At 38.8% G+C, this 18378-nt stretch overlaps 1 protein-coding gene across 1 annotated transcript in view; it reads right to left on the bottom strand.

Annotated features, from left to right (window-relative positions):
* The window catches only part of LOC129249852 (calsyntenin-1), an 81288-nt gene that overhangs the window by 25843 nt on the left and 37067 nt on the right, over positions 1–18378 (bottom strand). Inside the window, exons 2-5 of the mRNA XM_054889522.1 lie at positions 7786–8104; positions 7502–7644; positions 6924–7424; positions 6706–6813 (exon numbers count right to left, since the gene is read on the bottom strand). Coding sequence (XP_054745497.1) covers positions 6706–6813; positions 6924–7424; positions 7502–7644; positions 7786–7939 — 906 coding nt within the window. The 5' untranslated portion in view covers positions 7940–8104. The remainder of the gene's footprint in view (positions 1–6705; positions 6814–6923; positions 7425–7501; positions 7645–7785; positions 8105–18378) is intronic.

Here is an 18378-nt window from a genome sequence, read left to right as displayed (position 1 = left end):
ACTTGATCAGCAGTCTCTACGTGCGCACACTAAGGACTTTTTAGTCGGCCTACTTATCACACATACTCGTATACACGCATACCTTTACAAAAATTGTAACTTTCAGAAAGACAGGGTTCCCGTAAAATATGTTATAAAAAAATTTATGTAAATTACTTGTAAGCCCTATACAAGCCGCTGAGCGATTATTTCCTTATGTCTATGAGGAATGAAATATGAACTTTTGTGCTCATAAAAACTGGGAAATTTTTTCGTGCATGTAATTTTTTTAAATTCCAGGTTACTAATCAATCACTGGGTGGACGGACCAAAATAATTTCTGCCTTGCTTTTTAATTATTCTTCGAATTTCAGTAATTGCAATAATAACACACTTGGATAAAATTTTGTCGGTCCACTTCAGTGTACGCGCCTTCAGCCCAACCCGCTCAAATAGTTGCCACTTTGGAACATTTTTCAATAAGCAGTGAAATTGGACTCGCTAAAACATCAGCTCATTTTTTCAAAGTTCTTTTTGATAATTTTTCAGTGCTCGATTGAGGACTAAATTTTAGTTGCGATAAGGGCATTCTTCATCGAGATTTCGAATGAGGGTCTTTCAAAAATGACGCCTGAATGTCAGAAGAATGTTAGAAGTGAATAATTCCAAGAAGTGAACAATCCCTCTTTTTACGTAATCTTTGACATTTGTCAAGTAGACAAATGTAAAATTTTACACGATAGAGGTTTGCCAGCGAATCAGTAAATAGCATTAAGACTTGGTTGACATCCGTGAACCTGGAATTAGACGAGCACAAAACTGATGTGGTCTTAATAAGCAGTAGGAAGGCACAAGAATCCATGAAGGTAAAAATTGAAAAAGGAACTATCAATTATAAACCCACCATTAAATGCCTATGAGTGAAGATTGGTAGTCGTCTAAATTTTAAAACGCACCTAAAATACGCTGTGAAAAAGGCATCGAGTGTGTAGTCCTGTCTGGCACGCATAATGCCAAACAGCGGTGGTCCCAGTCATAGCAGAAGAATACTATTTAGTGGGGTTGTCAGCTCGGTTCTTTTGTATGCCGCACCGATCTGAGCTGATGTAATGAATATCAATAGCTACGCAAAAAAACGAATCGCCGTCTATCGGTTTCGCCCTTACGCTATGAAGAAGGCATCGAGTGTGTGGTCCTGTCTGGCACGAATAATGCCAAACCAGCGGTGGTCCTAGTCAATGCAAAATAATACTGTTAAGTAGGGTTGTCAGCTCGGTCCTTTGCATGCGGCAACGATCTGAGCTGATGCAATGAACATCAATAGCTACGCAAAAAAACTAAAAGCCGTCTATCGGCTTCGCCCTTTGGGGACTATCTGCGGCTTCCACACAATTTCTGACGCCGCATCGTTTGTTATTGCAGGGCTAATCCCAGTTGACATTGTAGCTAAGGAATTCGGTAAAGAAAAAAGGCGTCACTCCATCGCCCACTTGCAGGACCGGTGGAACAGGTCATCCAAGGGTAGATGGACGCATGAGCTAATACCCACCCTTACAACGTGGTTCAAAAGGAACCACGGGGAACAAACTATCACCTGACTCAATTCCTTTCAGAGCACGGGGTGTTTAGAAAATACCTCCACAGATTTGGACATGATAGTTCACCAAACTGCCTAATCTGCACGGAGAGGGAACGCCACGCTTCCGAAACCTAAAAAATTTTAAACGGAGAAAATATTACGGATTTTATGCTGAAATCAGCTAATAACTGGAAGAGAATCTGCGCGCGTGTAACACTGATTCATAACGATCTAAGATGCACAGAGTTTCGCAGGCGTCAACAATAATTAGGTCGTGGCGAAAAATTTTTGTAATCACTAACATACTATAAAACATTAAAGAAGTACCTAAACTCATAAATCTTTTTAGGCAGATTTTGAACCCTGGTGAGGCAGATTTTCAGTCCAGGCCTTTACTTTTTCATAATGCTTATGTATCATATTAAATTTATGCCTCTAGCACAATCTTGTCTATTTATGTTTTTACAGATTATTTAAAATAGAACGATATTGCACTTTAAGAGGCGATATGAATTATGACGGTATTTGATAAATAAGTGTGTTCATAAAACAAACATACTTGACTTTACCAATAATACCTAGACTCCCTGTATACCGAGCCACATTGGTTTTGCAAGAAGTTAGAAGAAAACCTGGCCTCTCCTGAGAGACCCAGAGCCCTTCTGCAGATTGAACAAGGGACACTGCGCACACAGGTAATACAGGGTGGGCCACATAGCGTTTGCTTTTTGAACCACCTATTTTTTTGAGAATGGTAACACAAATGACATGTCAAATGTGTTCATAATTTACTTAAAGGTTTGACATTTACCAAATGGGACGCTATACGCTTGAACAAAATTGGGAAATATTAAAAACCCTTCTTCTTCTTCAAAATTGTCGGATTTCGGGCTCAGAAAATCCACACGTTACTTTAGAGAAGCAAATGCATCCACAACGAGTCACTGTTTGGTGCGGTTTTTGTTCTGGCGACATCATCGGGCCATTTTTTTCAAAAATGAGCGAGGAGCCACGGTTACAGTAAATGGCGAGCGTTACCGTGACATGCTCAACGAGTTGTTTCCAAAAATTGAAGAGGATGACATGGACGACATTTGGTTTCAACAGGACGGTGCAACTTGTCACACTGCCAAAGTTTCACTCGGACTTTTGGCTACCGTTTTTGAACACAAATAATCAGCCGAAATTCCGATATCAATTTGCCGCCTCGGAGCTGTGATTTAAGCCCGTTGGACCATTTTTTGTGGGGAGCCGTTAAGGACAAATGCTATGCGAACCATCTAGAGACGATTGATGCTTTAAAACACGAAATCGAAGTTGCCAATCATGAAATTGGAGCCCAAACAATCGAAAATGTGCTTAAAAATTGGGTTGATCGAATGGCAGTCGTAGCAGTCATTTGAACGATATTATTTTTCATTCATAATTGACAATGTTCAATCTTCAAAATAAAAAAAAGGTTTAAAAAAATATTGATTAGTTTTTTTTATAGCCGATTCAAAAAGCAAATTTTACATGGCCCACCCTATAGAAAACAAATAAGCTCATAGGGAACTATGAACAACAGCACTCCTGAGTTCTTATAACCAAAAACACTTTAATTATTGCATAAAATTCGTTAAGAACAATTTAAACATTAATAGGAATTTAGAACAAGACATTGTAGCCTAAACTATCACATGAATAAACTGGGAATTTCTTCGTATGAAATTTGTCGAGCTTGCAGAACAAGGAACGAAACTGCAAGGCACATACTTAAACATTGTCCTGGACTGATGCAATCAATCTTGGGTGAACATCTTATTTCAGACGGCACGATAAGCCCCAAAGGCTTAGGGATCATATTAAAAGTACTTTCGGGAGTAGAATAGAGATATATTCTCTAGGTTCTTGAAAGAATCACAATATATAAGCTTTTTTTTGAAAGTGGTGTAAGTGTATTTTATTTTATATGGAGATATTTAAGGTTTGGCATTTGAATAATTTGAAAAATATGGATATATGTTACTACGTTAGTTTTGTATTTTTTCAATATACTCGTATACTTACAAAATATTAACTACGGTACTTCCATTTAAACCACATCATTTTTTTATGACATTTTTTTAAATACTTCAACAGTAAACAAATAACAAAATAAAAAGGCCCTAACTAAACATTTGTTGTACTATTCAACTAAAATTATTTATACTCTTACTATTAATATATTTAAACTATTTTCATTATGATAAAGTTTTCGAAAATAGTCATGATGTATTGGAAGGATATATGGTAACAATTAATCATATCTCTAAATCTTTCGAATGTGAAGGGTCTGGAATGATGATATAAACGTGGTGTACTCTACTTCCAAAGTTCTGTGGTCTTGCCTGTGAGAGAAGTAAATTTAGTGATTTAAAATCATCACTCTCACTAAATTATGTTGTATAGAACATTGTATATGGTTTGCTTCTTAAAACATCTATTCAATATATTGCAACCTATTTACTTCTACACCATTAATATTTTTTCACCTTCTTAGAATCGCATCTTCTAAAGGTTTTCTAGAAACAAAATCAACTTGTTTCATTTCTCGGCACTGTTTTGTGGCCGTATAATAGTCTTTAAGGACATACAATACTTATGTCATCCAATATGCCTGGATGACTTTATGTTCTATAACAGACGAGGAAACCCCGATTTACAATGTAATTTACAATGTTGCCACACATATAAAAATGCACTTAATAAAATATGTAGTAAAATTTTGAACTAAATATTAGTATGTCTTTGAGGAAAGTGGACTTAGACCATTTTAAAAGTAATTATATTTCTAACTTCATTAACTACGAAAATTTGTAATGATAAAAACAAAGAAAGTTTTAACAGATTTCTTTGGAAAAGTTTATAAATAAAAATTGCATAGTTTTTATAATTAACTTATTATATTTGGAAAATGGACTTACATCACTTTCAAAGAAAACGGCTCATATATCAAGGTCACAATACTGAAGGACATCTAACGGTAAGCCCAAGAAATAGCTGTTTCGAAGTGATTGGACAAAAGGGAGAAGGATATTAGATATGTTAGCATGTGAAAAAATATGGTGGAAGGACTCTTGACATATTGGACATAAATTAGGTATGTTCGAGTCTATCCTGGATAGATAGTGGCTTAACCTTATATAATATCGCAACTTTATCTCTGCGGATCCGGCATTGATAAGGCGAAGAGAAAGCCTCTTATAATCTTAAATTCGATTTTTGGGTTCGAGAGTGAAACAGAAAATGATACAATAATTGTTTCTAATAGCGGTGCTCCTCGGCAGACAATGGTAAGCCTCCAAGTGTATTTCTGGCATCAAAACCTCCTCATAAAAAATATCTGCCATTCGGAGTCAGCTTAAAACTGTAGGTATCTCCATTTGTGGAACAACATCAAGGCGCACGCCACAAATAAGAGGAGGAGCTCGGCCAAAGACCTAACAGAAGTGAACGCGCAAATTATTTATTTATTTAGTTGTTTAGGACCAGCCGACCAATCCCGTTTTATTTTGGCTACCTATGTAACACTTTTGTCGTGACTTCCAACATTAGTTGCCATTTTGTAAGCATGAGATGAGAGGCAAGCTATTGAAATTAACTCTTAAAATAACCGTAGTGTACCGTCGACGTATACACCAAGTTCCAGCTTGTGAATACGGTAGCCTTTGACTTAGTAAGAGGCAGTTTGATGCCTCTAGTAGTGAAGGAGAAAAGCTCCGGGAGGTAACCGTTGGTTTTCGAGCACAAGTCATAAATGTCATTAAAACGCGCCCTTTAATTCTTCTCAGCTACTGATGAGTATCGTGCACTCAAATAATTCACAGACCACAACTTCTCAAAACATTGTTTTTGTCTCGAATTTCATTGCTGGTGAAAGCTCTGGGCATAACTAAACTCAACAAGCCACCATTTCCGGTACACAATTGAGACCAAACGGCAGGCGATTGTATTTCTTTCTGCTAAGGTATGCGTGTCATAAATATATAATAAAGCGAGGGATTAAGAAATATTCATATTTGATATATTCAGTGAATAATTTTGGGTCTAGATAGATCAGAAGTTTGTCGTTAGAGTTCTCAATAATGTTCAGGTTTTTAATCCAGTCCGATGCATAATTAAAAACGGACATGTTTCCTTTTTGTGTAATTGAGTTGCTTCAATTTTCGACTTTCCGTTAACGAGTTTGGAATAAATTTCCTACAGCGCTTTTGAGAATTTATCAAATCCATGGTAAGAAGTGAAGTCATATCTACTCATGAATAGTTTCTTTGAACCCTTGCACGAAAGTCTACCTATATCGCGATGATTAATTAAATTGAGAACTGTACAGGCGTCTCATCCAAATAAAAGGTTCACACTTGCTATCGACTACCACAAGCTTTCGAGCTACGTTTGTATCATAATTCGAAAACGTTAATCGCGTTTGGATTCTTACTTACGTTTGGATTCTTACTTCACACATTTGTGTTCCTTTGCTGCGCTTACGTCAAACTTTTTCTACTAATTGAGTTCAAAGTATGTGGTGATGTTGAATCGAAACTGTTTTTATTTGTCTTGGCTGTTCCAAATGTTTTTCATATCTTGATCACAATCGTCTAAGAATTTCCTTTGCATTATTTCGCTATAATCCCCAACTATATTTTATGCAGCATAATACCCTTGTATGCTTTCCCGCATTCGCAGTTCAATTTCCAATGCTGGCCACCAGCTATACCAATTGACTAAAAGTTTGGAATTTTTGTTACTTCCTCCTCACTATAAACCCCAAAGTTATTCTTCCTTTTTGAAAAATAATCAAAACGGCAAGTCAAAAACTACTCAAAAATTTACGATCGAAGGAGCACAATCCGATCAATATCGAGAGTGTCCTCCGTTTTTAACGTGGAAGAGTCCCCAGGTTTGAATCATATTCAGTATCTTCAACGCCATCTTGAAAATACATAAGCCGCTCAATAACATGCTATATTAATTTGTTTATAGAAGTGGGAGTTACTCCCTTTGCAAGAGAAGATTTCTCGCTTAACCGTTAAGGGCCGTTTGTCGATTGCTTACACCTTACATAGCAGCGTCAGTCACGCTATTAGTAGTCACACTTCGAATATATTCCATACATTCCTACTTACCTTTAAAGCTACTGATGTATGTATATTTAAATACTGATTACTACAGTCCATGTCGCAAAGTTCAAGTCGTGCATTTGGAAAAAGGGAAAGGCTTTCAGTTGCAGTTGCCTGTCCAAAGAAATGCATTTATAAAAAAGTGTATTTAGTTTTTTCGACATCCTCGTTTTTGTTTTTTTTTTTTTTTTTTGTGTTATTCTTCTTTTTTTATTTTTGCTTACCGTGTAATCTATACGTTCAGGAATGCCTAGGAATCTTGCCTCACAAACACGACGCACTTTAATGCTCACCATAATTGGCGCTGACTCCTTCATAGCACAATCGTATGCCACCACCGATAAGATGTGATTATGGGAGGCTTTATGAGATAACGGCTCAGTGTTCTTGATTGAACCCTCATTGTCTATTATAAAGGGTTGATCATTATTAAGGATTTCATATTTACAAACGTCCCCAAATAATGGTGTACAATCCTTATCGGTCGCCTCGACGCGTATTATCTCTTTGTATAAGCGTCCTTCATCGACCTCGGTAACGTACGACGGCTGCAGAAATGTCGGTGCATATTCGTTAATATCAATAACCGTTATATGTACATTGGCCACGGCAGAATGAGTGCCATCGCAAAAAATGGCCACAATCTCAAAGTGATAACTCTTTCGCTTCTCACAATTCAATGTACGACGAGCCTTCAAAATGCCTAAATTGTTCACTAATTCAATCTGAAAATAATATTTAGAACGTATGTATATAGCATACACAATAGTTATCAAGACACTATTTATCAGCGATTACACACCTGAAAAGGTATTTCGTGATACGGTTTTTTTAATATGCGAAAGTTACAAATTTTCTCCTCATCAACTTTAATTAAAGGGGTTATTTCAACCAAAGTTTCATTTTCACGGACCAACCCATGATAGGATTTTTCCAGAACATTTTCTGAATTACAAAAATAAAAGTAAAATAAACAATTGTGTGCATTACAAGTTATATATCGCAACAGATACCATACAGCAACTCTTTGTCTACCCCCAATCCTCTTAATCCCTTACAGCATTTCTATTATTTACTTCAGCATACCTTTTTGTGACAGGTAATCATCATCATTCTCACTGGACGAGCTTATTTGATATTTGAGTGATGTTGTAGACGAGCCTAACACTCTCGCCGACCCGCAAAAAAGCAGAAGGCACAACGCCAGAGTTATTTGTTTATTATCCATTCCATTTACCATTTTTTTCCATTCACCGTAAATTCTTCTTTCAACAACGCATCTATAAATATATATTTACACTTGTTACTGGCAGGATCGAGATTCAATTTTTTCCGACGAAAATGATATTATTGAGCTTTTTTTATGTTTTGCACCACTCCAGCCGTAAAGTTTACTGAAGTTTCACTGAAAATATACAAAACAAAATTGATGTAGATACAGTGGCCGACATAACTATGCATACCCTACCTGAGGGAAAATTCAAACACAAATACATTTTTCTATTATATCATTCAAATTTTGATTAACTTATTAATTTATTTATAATATAGTAACATTATAAAAACACAAATCAAAATATTTCAATTCCAAAAAAAAAAAGATATTATTTTAATCTTTTTTTTTTTTATAAATGCCCAGAAACTTGTAGCGACAAAATTTGCGTACCCTTCTAGTTATACAAAAGCTGTCTACAATATAAGGCGGGCGAAAAAGTTCGTATCGTTTTTACCAATATTTATATGAATAAGTTAATCAATTATCTATTCGCCGTTGCTGTTTACAACCTCTTCCCACCTCTCGACCAATTTGTTGATGCCGTTTCGCAAAAAATCGCCTGGTCTGGTGTCAAATAAGTTGTTGAGCCAATTTTTAGGTATTTTCAGTCGAATAGCCTCATTCACGCGGTGTAGCTGGACAATATAGAGCCCCTTGTTGACCGTGGCATTCTTTTCGAGCATTTCCCAATCCACCACGCCCTGCCACTCCTACCAAACGCATTTGAAGGCGACTTTCTTCATTTTTTCGGTAAATCCCATTGAATTAAGGTGATTCAGAATCGTTTTATGATCGCAGCTCATTTTTTTCGTCAATTCATGACCGGTTTAGCGACCGCTCTCCTTCAAAATTGATTTGAGACATTTTTCATCGAATTCAAAAGGTCTTCCGCTGCGGGACGTGTCATCGACGTTGAAGTACCTTAGACTGTAGACTTTTCTATGACAACTTTTCCATACATGTCGCAAATGTTTGGGGCTGCTTTGGCAGCTTTTTGACATCGATGAAAAGCAAAGAAGAGGAGGTGTCGAAAATCTTGATTTTGGCCTCCTGGGTATTCCATTTCTAAGCTTTAAAGCTAATAAAAAATTAAATGACTCAAAAATACAATTAACATAATTTTGTGAAGCAGAAAGAGTTCTATCGAACGAATACTTACTCTTTGCCAAAGAGCAAACAAATCGTTGTAAAATGAAATAATAAATAAAAACACTATTAACTGATTCCCCAACCCAATAGTAATATGGCACGCAAGCTAAGCAGGTTTAAAGTTTTCTTCCTCTTTTAAGTCATCATCGATGGTTTGAAATGCTTTCCATAGCACAAGTCCAATCGAAGGTTTCCCAGAGCCTACCTAGGGCTATTATATAACAAACTGTTTCCATAACTTTGACGTTAATAAATATTAGGAGAAAGTTTCCGAATTTTTAAAGACTGTAACAAAGCTCATTTCGTATGCAGTAAAGGCGTTACATCTCTTCATTTCTGCGAAAAAGGGGTTAATACCGGGGCAAAAGTGTACCAGGGGGGAGTCTTAGAAGACGTAGTGAAGCAGTTGGGCATTATTCTCTTCAATGGAGATGGATCTTCCAGCAAGATTCTGCTCGAGCCATTAAGGAAAAAGCCACGCTCTAGTGGCTAAAAAATAGTATTCCTGGGTTCTTAGCCGCAGAAATTGGCCATCTGAAAGTCGAGATCTAAGTCCATTGGACTTAAACTTGTGGTCAGAATTGGAGAACATGGCCTGTCGAAAACCTCACAGAAATTTGGAGAACAATCAACAAACAAACAATCGTTGGTTCGAGCAGCGTCGTCAATGTCCCGGGAATCCGTGTGGGCTGCAAAAGCTGAATGGCCTAATCGTTTGAAGGCTTGTGTAAAAGCAAACGGTGACTATTTCGAATGAATATTAATTTTGTTTTTTATATGATATTTACATGAACTTATTTTTCTTCTTAATTGGCGCGATAACCGCTTACGCAATTTTGGCCGAGTTTAACATAGCGCGCCAGTCGTTTCTTTCTCGTGTTAACCGGCGCCAGTTGGACACACCAAGAGATGCCAAGTCCTTCTCCACCTGATCTTTCCAACGCAGAGGAGGCCTTCATCTTCCTCTACTACCATCAGCTGGTACCGCATCGAATACTTTCAAAGCCGGAGCATTTGTATCCATTCGACCGACATGACCCAGCCAACGTAGCCGCTGGATCTTTATTCGCTGCCCTATGTCTATGTCGTCGTAAAGCTCATACAACTCATCGTTCCATCGCCTGCGATATTCGCCTTTGCCAACGTGCAAAGGTCCAAAAGCCTTACGCAGAATCTTTCTCTCAAATACTCCAAGCGTCGCTTCATCGGATGTTGTCATCGTCCACGCTTCAACGCCATACGTTAGGACGGGCATGATGAGAGTCTTGTAGAGTGTTACTTTTGTTCGTCGAGATAGACCTTTACTCCAAAATTGCCTACTTAGTCCAAAGTAGCACTTGTTGCCAAGAGATATTCTACGTTGGACTTCAAGACTGACATTGTTATCGGAGTTAATGCTGGTTCCTAAGTATATGAAGTCCTTTTCAACCGCGAAACCATAACTGTCAACAGTGACGTAGGTGCCGATACGCGAGTACACCGACTGTTTTTTTGATGACAGGATGTACTTCGTTTTGTCCTCATTCACTACCAGGCCCATTCGCTTTACCTCTTTATCCAGTTTGGAGAAGGCAGAACTAACAGCGCGGTTGTTAAGGCCGATGATGTCGATATCATCGGCATACGCCAACAATTGTACGCTATTATAAAAAATTGTGCCTGAGCGATTAACTTCTGCGGCTCGTACGATCCGTTGCAACATCAGGGTAAAGAAGTCACACGACAGCGAGTTACCCTGTCTGAAACCTCGCTTGGTATCAAACGAGTCGGAGAGGTCCTTCCCAATTCTGATGGCGCTGCTGGTGTTGAGCATAGCCGTATTAGTTTTGTGGGGATACCAAATTCAGACATCGCAGCATACAGGAAACTCCTTTCCGTACTGTCGAATGCAGCTTTGAAGTCGACGCGAAGATGGTGTGTGTCGATTCTCCTTTCATGGGTCCTTTCCAAGGTTTGGCGTATTGTGAATATTTGGTCGATGGTAGACTTTCCAGGTCTAAGGCCACACTGATAAGGTCCGGTCAGTTGATGGATGGTGGGCTTCAGCCTTTCACACAATACGCTCGCTAGGACCTTATAAGCGATATTTATAAGACTAATCCCGCGATAATTGGAACAAATTGCAGGATCACCCTTCTTATGGATTGGGCAGAGCACACTTAAATTCCAATCGGCAGGCATGCTTTCATCCGACCATATTTTGCATAGAAGCTGATGTATGCACCTTACCAGCCCCTCGTCGCCATGTTTGAATAGCTCATCCGGCAGTCCGTCGGCGCCCGCGGCTTTGCTGTTCTTGAGACGCGCTATCGCTATTTTCACCTCGTCATGGTCGGGTAACGGAACCACAATTCCGTCGTCAACGATTGGGGTATCGGGATCTTCACATTCTCTGTGACATGCGCAGCTGTCACTATCTAATAGGTTCGAGAAGTGTTCCCTCCATAATTTAAGAATGCTCTGGATGTCAGTCACCAGATCGCCGTCTTTGTTCTTTCAGGAAAACGGCCCGGTGTTTAAACCTTCTGTAAGCCGCCGCACTTTCTGGTAAAATTTTCGGGCGTTGTTCCTATTGGCCAGCATCTCAAGCTCCTCGCACTCACGTATTTCGGCCTCTCGTTTTTTCTGTCGGATAATACGTCTCTCTTCCTTTCTTAGCTCTCTGTAGTGATCCCACATGGCTCGCGTTGCGCCCAATCGCAACGTGGCTCTACAGGCGGCATCCTTTCTTTCTACGCAGCATGACATTCCTCGTCGTACCGTTTTTTCGGCTCGCCGGTATCCGATTTCTTCTTCGGCGGCGGTACGTAGGGAACGATAAATGTTGCTCCATTGCTCGCGCATGCCGGTTTGTTGGGCAGTGCTCTCCGAGAGCAGGAGTGGAGTCGAGTGGCGAATCTTCTGGCTGTCTGTTGTGATTGCAGCTTTTCGATGTCGAACATTCTTTGTGTAGTTAGATGTACGCTTTTCGCTGCACAGAGGCGTGTGCGAAGTTTGGCTGCAACAAGGTAATGATCCGAGTCGATGTTGGGTCCTCGGATCGTCCGTGCATCTAAAACAATAGAAATGTGTCTTCCACCTATCACAACATGATCGATTTGGTTTCGCGTTTTTCGATCGGCAGACAGCCAGGTAGCTTGGTGTATTTTCTTATGCTGGAATCTGGTGCTGCAGACTACAAATTTTCGGGCCCCGGCGAAGTCGATTAGCCTCTGTCTGTTACCAGATGTTTCGTTGTGCAGGCTGAATTTTCTGACAGTGGCGCGTTCCAAGCCCAGCGCACAACCAGCTATCCTGGAATGTTTCACCTTCTCACTTTAGCTCACTCCCGAACGGGTGTTCGGAAGCTACCCAGAGGATACTTGGCTAATCCCGGGAGTTGTGAGCTGCTTGAACCATAGCAGAAGAATCGTCCTGGCCACTCATAACATCGCGTTACACACATTCTGTCCTATGAACCAAATATACTTTTTCGGAAAGGGGATAAAAAATAAAAACACACGTGTATCGGCGATTTTCATGTACACGTCCCAATTTTTTTTTTTTTTGTATTTTATAACTTTAAACGAGCAATTCTTGTATGCATATCTGTATAGCCATACGATCTCAGGATTAACTTAACGGATTTGAATGAAATTGGGCAGGCAGATAGTGTATCACATTTCTAGACTTTTCACCTAGGTGTTGCCACTGACAATGTTTCACAGGGTGGCCACCTGTTCGAAATTAAAAAAAAAAGTACTAGAGATATGCCGATGTAGGTATCAAAAGAAAGGTATTTCACTCCGCATTACAATAGAGATATAAAACCCGGATTTTTTTTATTAATTTTATTATATTAAAATTAAAAATTATTACATTAAAAATTTTAATGCTTTTAAAGAAACTTAGGTCTTTTATTTTTGCGTTTGTAAGCATTTGTGTCAGTATCGCGACAAATAGACCAAAAGTATTCGCCAAGCATATGCGTAATGTCTTGTCCTTTAAAGCGCTTTTCAATAGCCGCTATGTCCTGATGGAACCTTTCGCCATGTTTATCGCTATAAGCTCCTAAATCACCAGGGAAACAATCTAAATGATTGTGAAGGAAATGCATCTTTAGCGACATTAATATGCCCATTTCGCCATATGCCGAAATCATTTTTGCATCAGTATTTTTATAATTGTCAGCTCGTTTGTTGCCAAGAAACTGCTCAATAACGGCACCTGTGCCTTTCCATGCACGTTGTTCGATAGCATTGAATTTTGATGAAAATTCATAACTTGCAACTATTTTTTTTATCTGCGGACCACTAAAAACACCTTAAATTATACACATCATTAAAAAAATAAAGTCACTAAAAGCCTTCGTAAAAAAAATACCTGCATGAATCTTTGCGCCGCTCAGTTTCGGAAAAATATTGCGCAAACTTGCAATCGCCTCGCCCTCACGATCCAGTTCTTTAACAAAATTTGATACGACACCGAGCTTAATGTGTATTGATGGCAAAATGATTTGAGATGGCTGCACTAATGGTAGATTTTCTATACTTTCTACGCCTACTTTGTAGCATGCTCGCGGCTTCCACTTAAATTCAGTGTAATGCTGATCTCTTTTGCCACCTTCCCATGTACACAAAAAGCACTGGTGGGTTGGAAATCCGCGCTTAACACCCATGAGTAATCCGACCACTTTTAGATCGCAGCATATTTTCCAATTATGCTCTTGGTAGTTTATCAGCTGTAATATTAATTCCATGTCTTCGTATGTTTCTTTGAGGTTGGTGGCATATGCGATCGGGGCAGCTGGATGTTTGTTATCGATATGAAGCAGCACTACTTTAAGGCTGTTGACCGATGCATCGATGAAAAGTCGCCACTCCTCTGAAATATAAGGGTGACCAATTTTTGCAAACATCGAATCAATATCACAACAATAAGCCAGGTTTTTTCCCCGATCTTCGTGCAATTTAAAAAGTTCGTCATATGGAATACTGCTACGTCGATCACGAGCGGCTGTTATTTTAAAATCAGCCGCCACTATATTCCACTGCTTAAAGCGTGATGCAAAGAGTTCGTCTGTTCTCTCTGACAAATTTCCTTCTCGTACAAGGTCATTGAAGTCGGCTTGCGTTACCAAATGCGGCACTGCAGTCACTGCGTGTTGGTACAAATTCCGATACTTCTGGTTCCCCGCATCTCGCATTCGATGCAAGAAATGTTGATAGCATTGTTGGTGCTACTGGGGGTTCTCCATCCCTTAATTCGGGAACATCATAAAAAATCTCCATTGAAGCCGCTATACGTTCTTCTGGTGAGTACAGAACCGCTGGAATAACTGATTCTACATTAACGTAGCGAATTTTGTTGCGGCGAAAGTATTGGTACCCTTTAGTTTGAGTAAAAGTTACGCAAAAGTAGCACAGTTCACTGCAGTGCTCCGTACGTGGTAGCCAAATTGTTGGTACAGAGTACTTTATTGTTGACCTTCCATCAGTAAACTTGCATAAATTTCTATAGCAATAGTCGCACACGACTTCCGGAGTATACCACAAGTAAGGAACATAAGCAGTCTTGAATATTTTCTGAAACGAATTAACCACTGATAAAATTTTTTTTTTTATTTTACATAATAAAAACATTTCCACGAGTCTGCCTGCAGAAATTCAGCGCGATTGGATCACGGGAAAAGGGTAAAAAATTGATCCAAAGTTTTTCACACAGGCGGACTACGAGGTCTGTATTTTATACATAAAAAAAAAATTCTGACGTGTACATGAAAATCACCGATACACGTGTATTTTTATTTTTTCTCCCCTTTCCGAAAAAGTATATTTGGTTCATAGGACAGAAAAAAAGTTCGTTTTTGTAACGCAGTGTAAGTGAATGGCGATAAGTAACTTTCCCCACTTGCGTGGACTTCTACATATGGAACCATCATCCCTTGCGTGGGCTTCTACATGTGGTACCACATGAACTAACTTCATTCAAAATATTGTAGTATTCCTATTACATATCTATAACGGACTTAACTTTATATTTATACGAAATATATTTATTATGCAGTCGTATCACCTTTGATCCGCCACGATCAAAGTGAGAAATACCCCAAAGCGCTAACTGACAGAATTACGGCCCCGCTAAAGCATATTACAGACGGTTCCCGAAACGTAGTATAAAGCGCGCTAAGTCATGCTTCACCAAATTGCCCTAAAAAAGAAAATCGCACATAGGTCAAATGCATATTATGCGGTAGGAAGTATCCCGCTAACTATAAAGCATGCTCAATATACAATCAGCTATAAAAAAAAACAAACATCCACCATTGAGTTGAAAGCCAGAACCCATTCCTCAAAACAAATATCAAGGTCCAGTCCCAATCACTAATCAAGAATCAAATGTCAGGCCCGGTGTCTCATACATACGCTAAATTTGTGAGAAATAACAACACCTCAAAAAAATCCGCTGTTAATGATATGTATACAAAGGGTGATTTTTTAGCTATTATCATTTTAAACAGTTGGTTTAAACAGCTGACGCACGTTCCGTGTTTTGTTTCACTGTCAAACATCTTCATTTGGGTCTATAATTTAACCATGAATCATCTTACAAACGAACAACGCTTGCAAATCATTGAATTTTATTATAAAAATGCGTGTTCTGTTAAGAAAGTTTAAGATCCACTTTTTTATCGAAAAATTGTGTTGAACGACGAAGCTCATTTTTTGATCAATGTGTACGTAAATAAACAGAATTGCCGATTTTGGGCCGCTTATGGGCTGGAATTATCATTGGACCGTACTTCTTCAAAGATGCTGCGAATCGTAACGTAACTGTGAATGGTGAGCGCAACCGTCAAATGATATCCAACTTTTTTTTGTCCAAAATGCAAGAGCTTGACTTGCATGACATGTGGTTTCAGCAAGACGGTGCCACATGTCACACAGCACGCGTAACAATGGGCTTGTTGAGAGGCGAGTTGGGTGAATATTTTATTTCACGTTCGGGACCTGTCAATTGGCCACCCCGATCGTGCGATATAACGCCTTGAGATTATTTTTTGTGGGATTATGTTAAGGCTCATGTCTATTCAGACAAGCCTGCTTCAATTAACGCATTGGAAGACAACATTGGAGCATTTGGAAGCGGATGGACCATTTGAAACGCAGTCGCGGTCAACATTTGCATGAAATAATCTTCAAACATTAAATTATATGGACCGTACTATCGATTTAAATAAAAATTGCATGCATTTTTCTGAATTTTACGTGTGTTTTTTTGAAAAATTTTCCTATAGCTCTTAAAAAATCACCCTTTACTTATATTTAATTTCCTTCAGAACCAAAGTAATAGATGTATTCATCTAAACCTGTAAATGTCATAAATCAGAAAAGCATACGCTGTACTGAGCGGATGTGTTTTTTGTCGTTCTCTGCTTACATTGCATTTTTTCGCCCCGTGAAGGTAATTATTTTTTTCCTTCACTCCTATACACTGAATATGCGTGATTTTTGTGATTTGATTCGGATGAGACAGGTGTTCTATATTAACTCAAACCTGTTCATTATTTGTGGGCATAAAGTCGAGCGTGATTAGCCCAAAGTGCATTGTCCTTTTTCACCTTGAAAGTAAAACCATTTTACCGACTGAAGCGTAGTTCTTGCTAAAATCTAAAAGTCCTTCCACTGTAATTCGTGCTCGGCCATTCGGCGTAATTCTATTCGTTCGCCTTTCTCACGGTTGCGGATCATAATGTTGTCTCTATTAATGCTAATGATTGGCATATGATTCTGCTAATTCTATTAATCAGGAAGGCGCGCATATATCTACTAAACAAAATTTTTCTCTTCGGTCGAAGGTGGTTAAATCGAACCGTAATCTTTCTGGTTTGGATGGTTTGTATAAGGAAAGTGAGACAAATTATGATCAGCAACCAACCAAGCAATCAGTGTTTAATCAAATTGCTGCTCTTTGAGTTGAAAATGGCCATTCTGTTGCTTTGGCCCAATCTCTACATGACGATAATATTAAACTGAAGAAAACAGCCGAATCTCCACATGCAGAAATTGGAGTGTTGCTGAGTAATATGCATTATGAAGAGCTGACCTCTACAGTTGCTGTGCTCATTGCTGAAATAAAATAACTCCGGGGGAATTTATGCAGCTCTTTCATCTTCTTCTCGCTCTGGTAAAGAGTAAAAATATTTCGCGTAGGCGAAATCAATCACGTGTAGTTGAATCGGGTGAGAACAATGAACTTGAGGTAGCCACGCGCTTTCCTCTTTTTTACCTATGGTGTCAACTGAGAATAGGCGAACTGAGTACTGAAGGTGGCGCCATTAAAAAACAGGTACTTTGGTGTGACGTCAGCTCCCTTCGCAATACAACAAACGAACAAAACAACAAAAGTGCAAAAATTGCATGTTTGTGTAAATTCAGTGAATGGCTTGGTAATATTGTAATTTGTGGGATTAAAACTATACAAAGTAATGCAAACGAAGTGAAGCGTGTTAAACTGGTAAAGCACAAATGAATATAAAGCTTCCAAATGCAGTTTTTTGCGTTTTTATGCGGAAGACGCCGTGGCTAGAAAGTGTGTGTGTGTATAATTTCTTGTGTTTGGTTGTTTCAATTGCTTTTGCCTACTCTTTTCACAAACAAGTAATCCCCCTTCCATTTGTTCGTTTATTGACGGACTCTTACGACACGACGAATTCGGAAGGTGTAATTTTCTTCTCTATAATTCTAGGATAAGAAGCATATCCTATGCTATAAGCCCGTTAAAAAAGAAACGAATGTAGACTCTCTTAGGTACATAAACTTTACCCCTTTAACTGTTTATGTCGAGTATACTCGTCAGAGCGAAATCAAAATTTTTCGCGTAATGTCGTGAAGATAAACAAACATCTCATTCGTATCAACGTTCAACTGTAATTTTTGCCTATTATTCTTAAATGTAAATGTCAGATTATATGTTATTCTAGCAATCCTATTTGTTTTAATACACAACAGCTTGTACAGGGTGGGCCAAATAACTACTAATGTATGCCAAACAAGACCTAGTAGTATGCGCAGTTGCTCCATTGGTTGAAACCACAAATTAGGATACTGCTCCGCCATTGGCCGCAAAAAGTTTACAATCAATGTTCTGTAAGAAGCTCCTGAAATCGATTCCGGCGTTACATGCTCATTTTCGAAGAAATATGGACCGATAACTCTAGTGGCCATAACATCGCATCAACCAGTACATTTAGATGGGTGCAACTCATGTTGGTT

The sequence above is a fragment of the Anastrepha obliqua genome, chromosome 6 (genome assembly GCF_027943255.1).
Source record: "Anastrepha obliqua isolate idAnaObli1 chromosome 6, idAnaObli1_1.0, whole genome shotgun sequence".
In the NCBI taxonomy this organism is placed as follows: domain Eukaryota; kingdom Metazoa; phylum Arthropoda; class Insecta; order Diptera; family Tephritidae; genus Anastrepha; species Anastrepha obliqua.
Note: the sequence above shows the minus strand (reverse complement) of the source record. Positions and strands in the feature narration are given on the sequence as shown.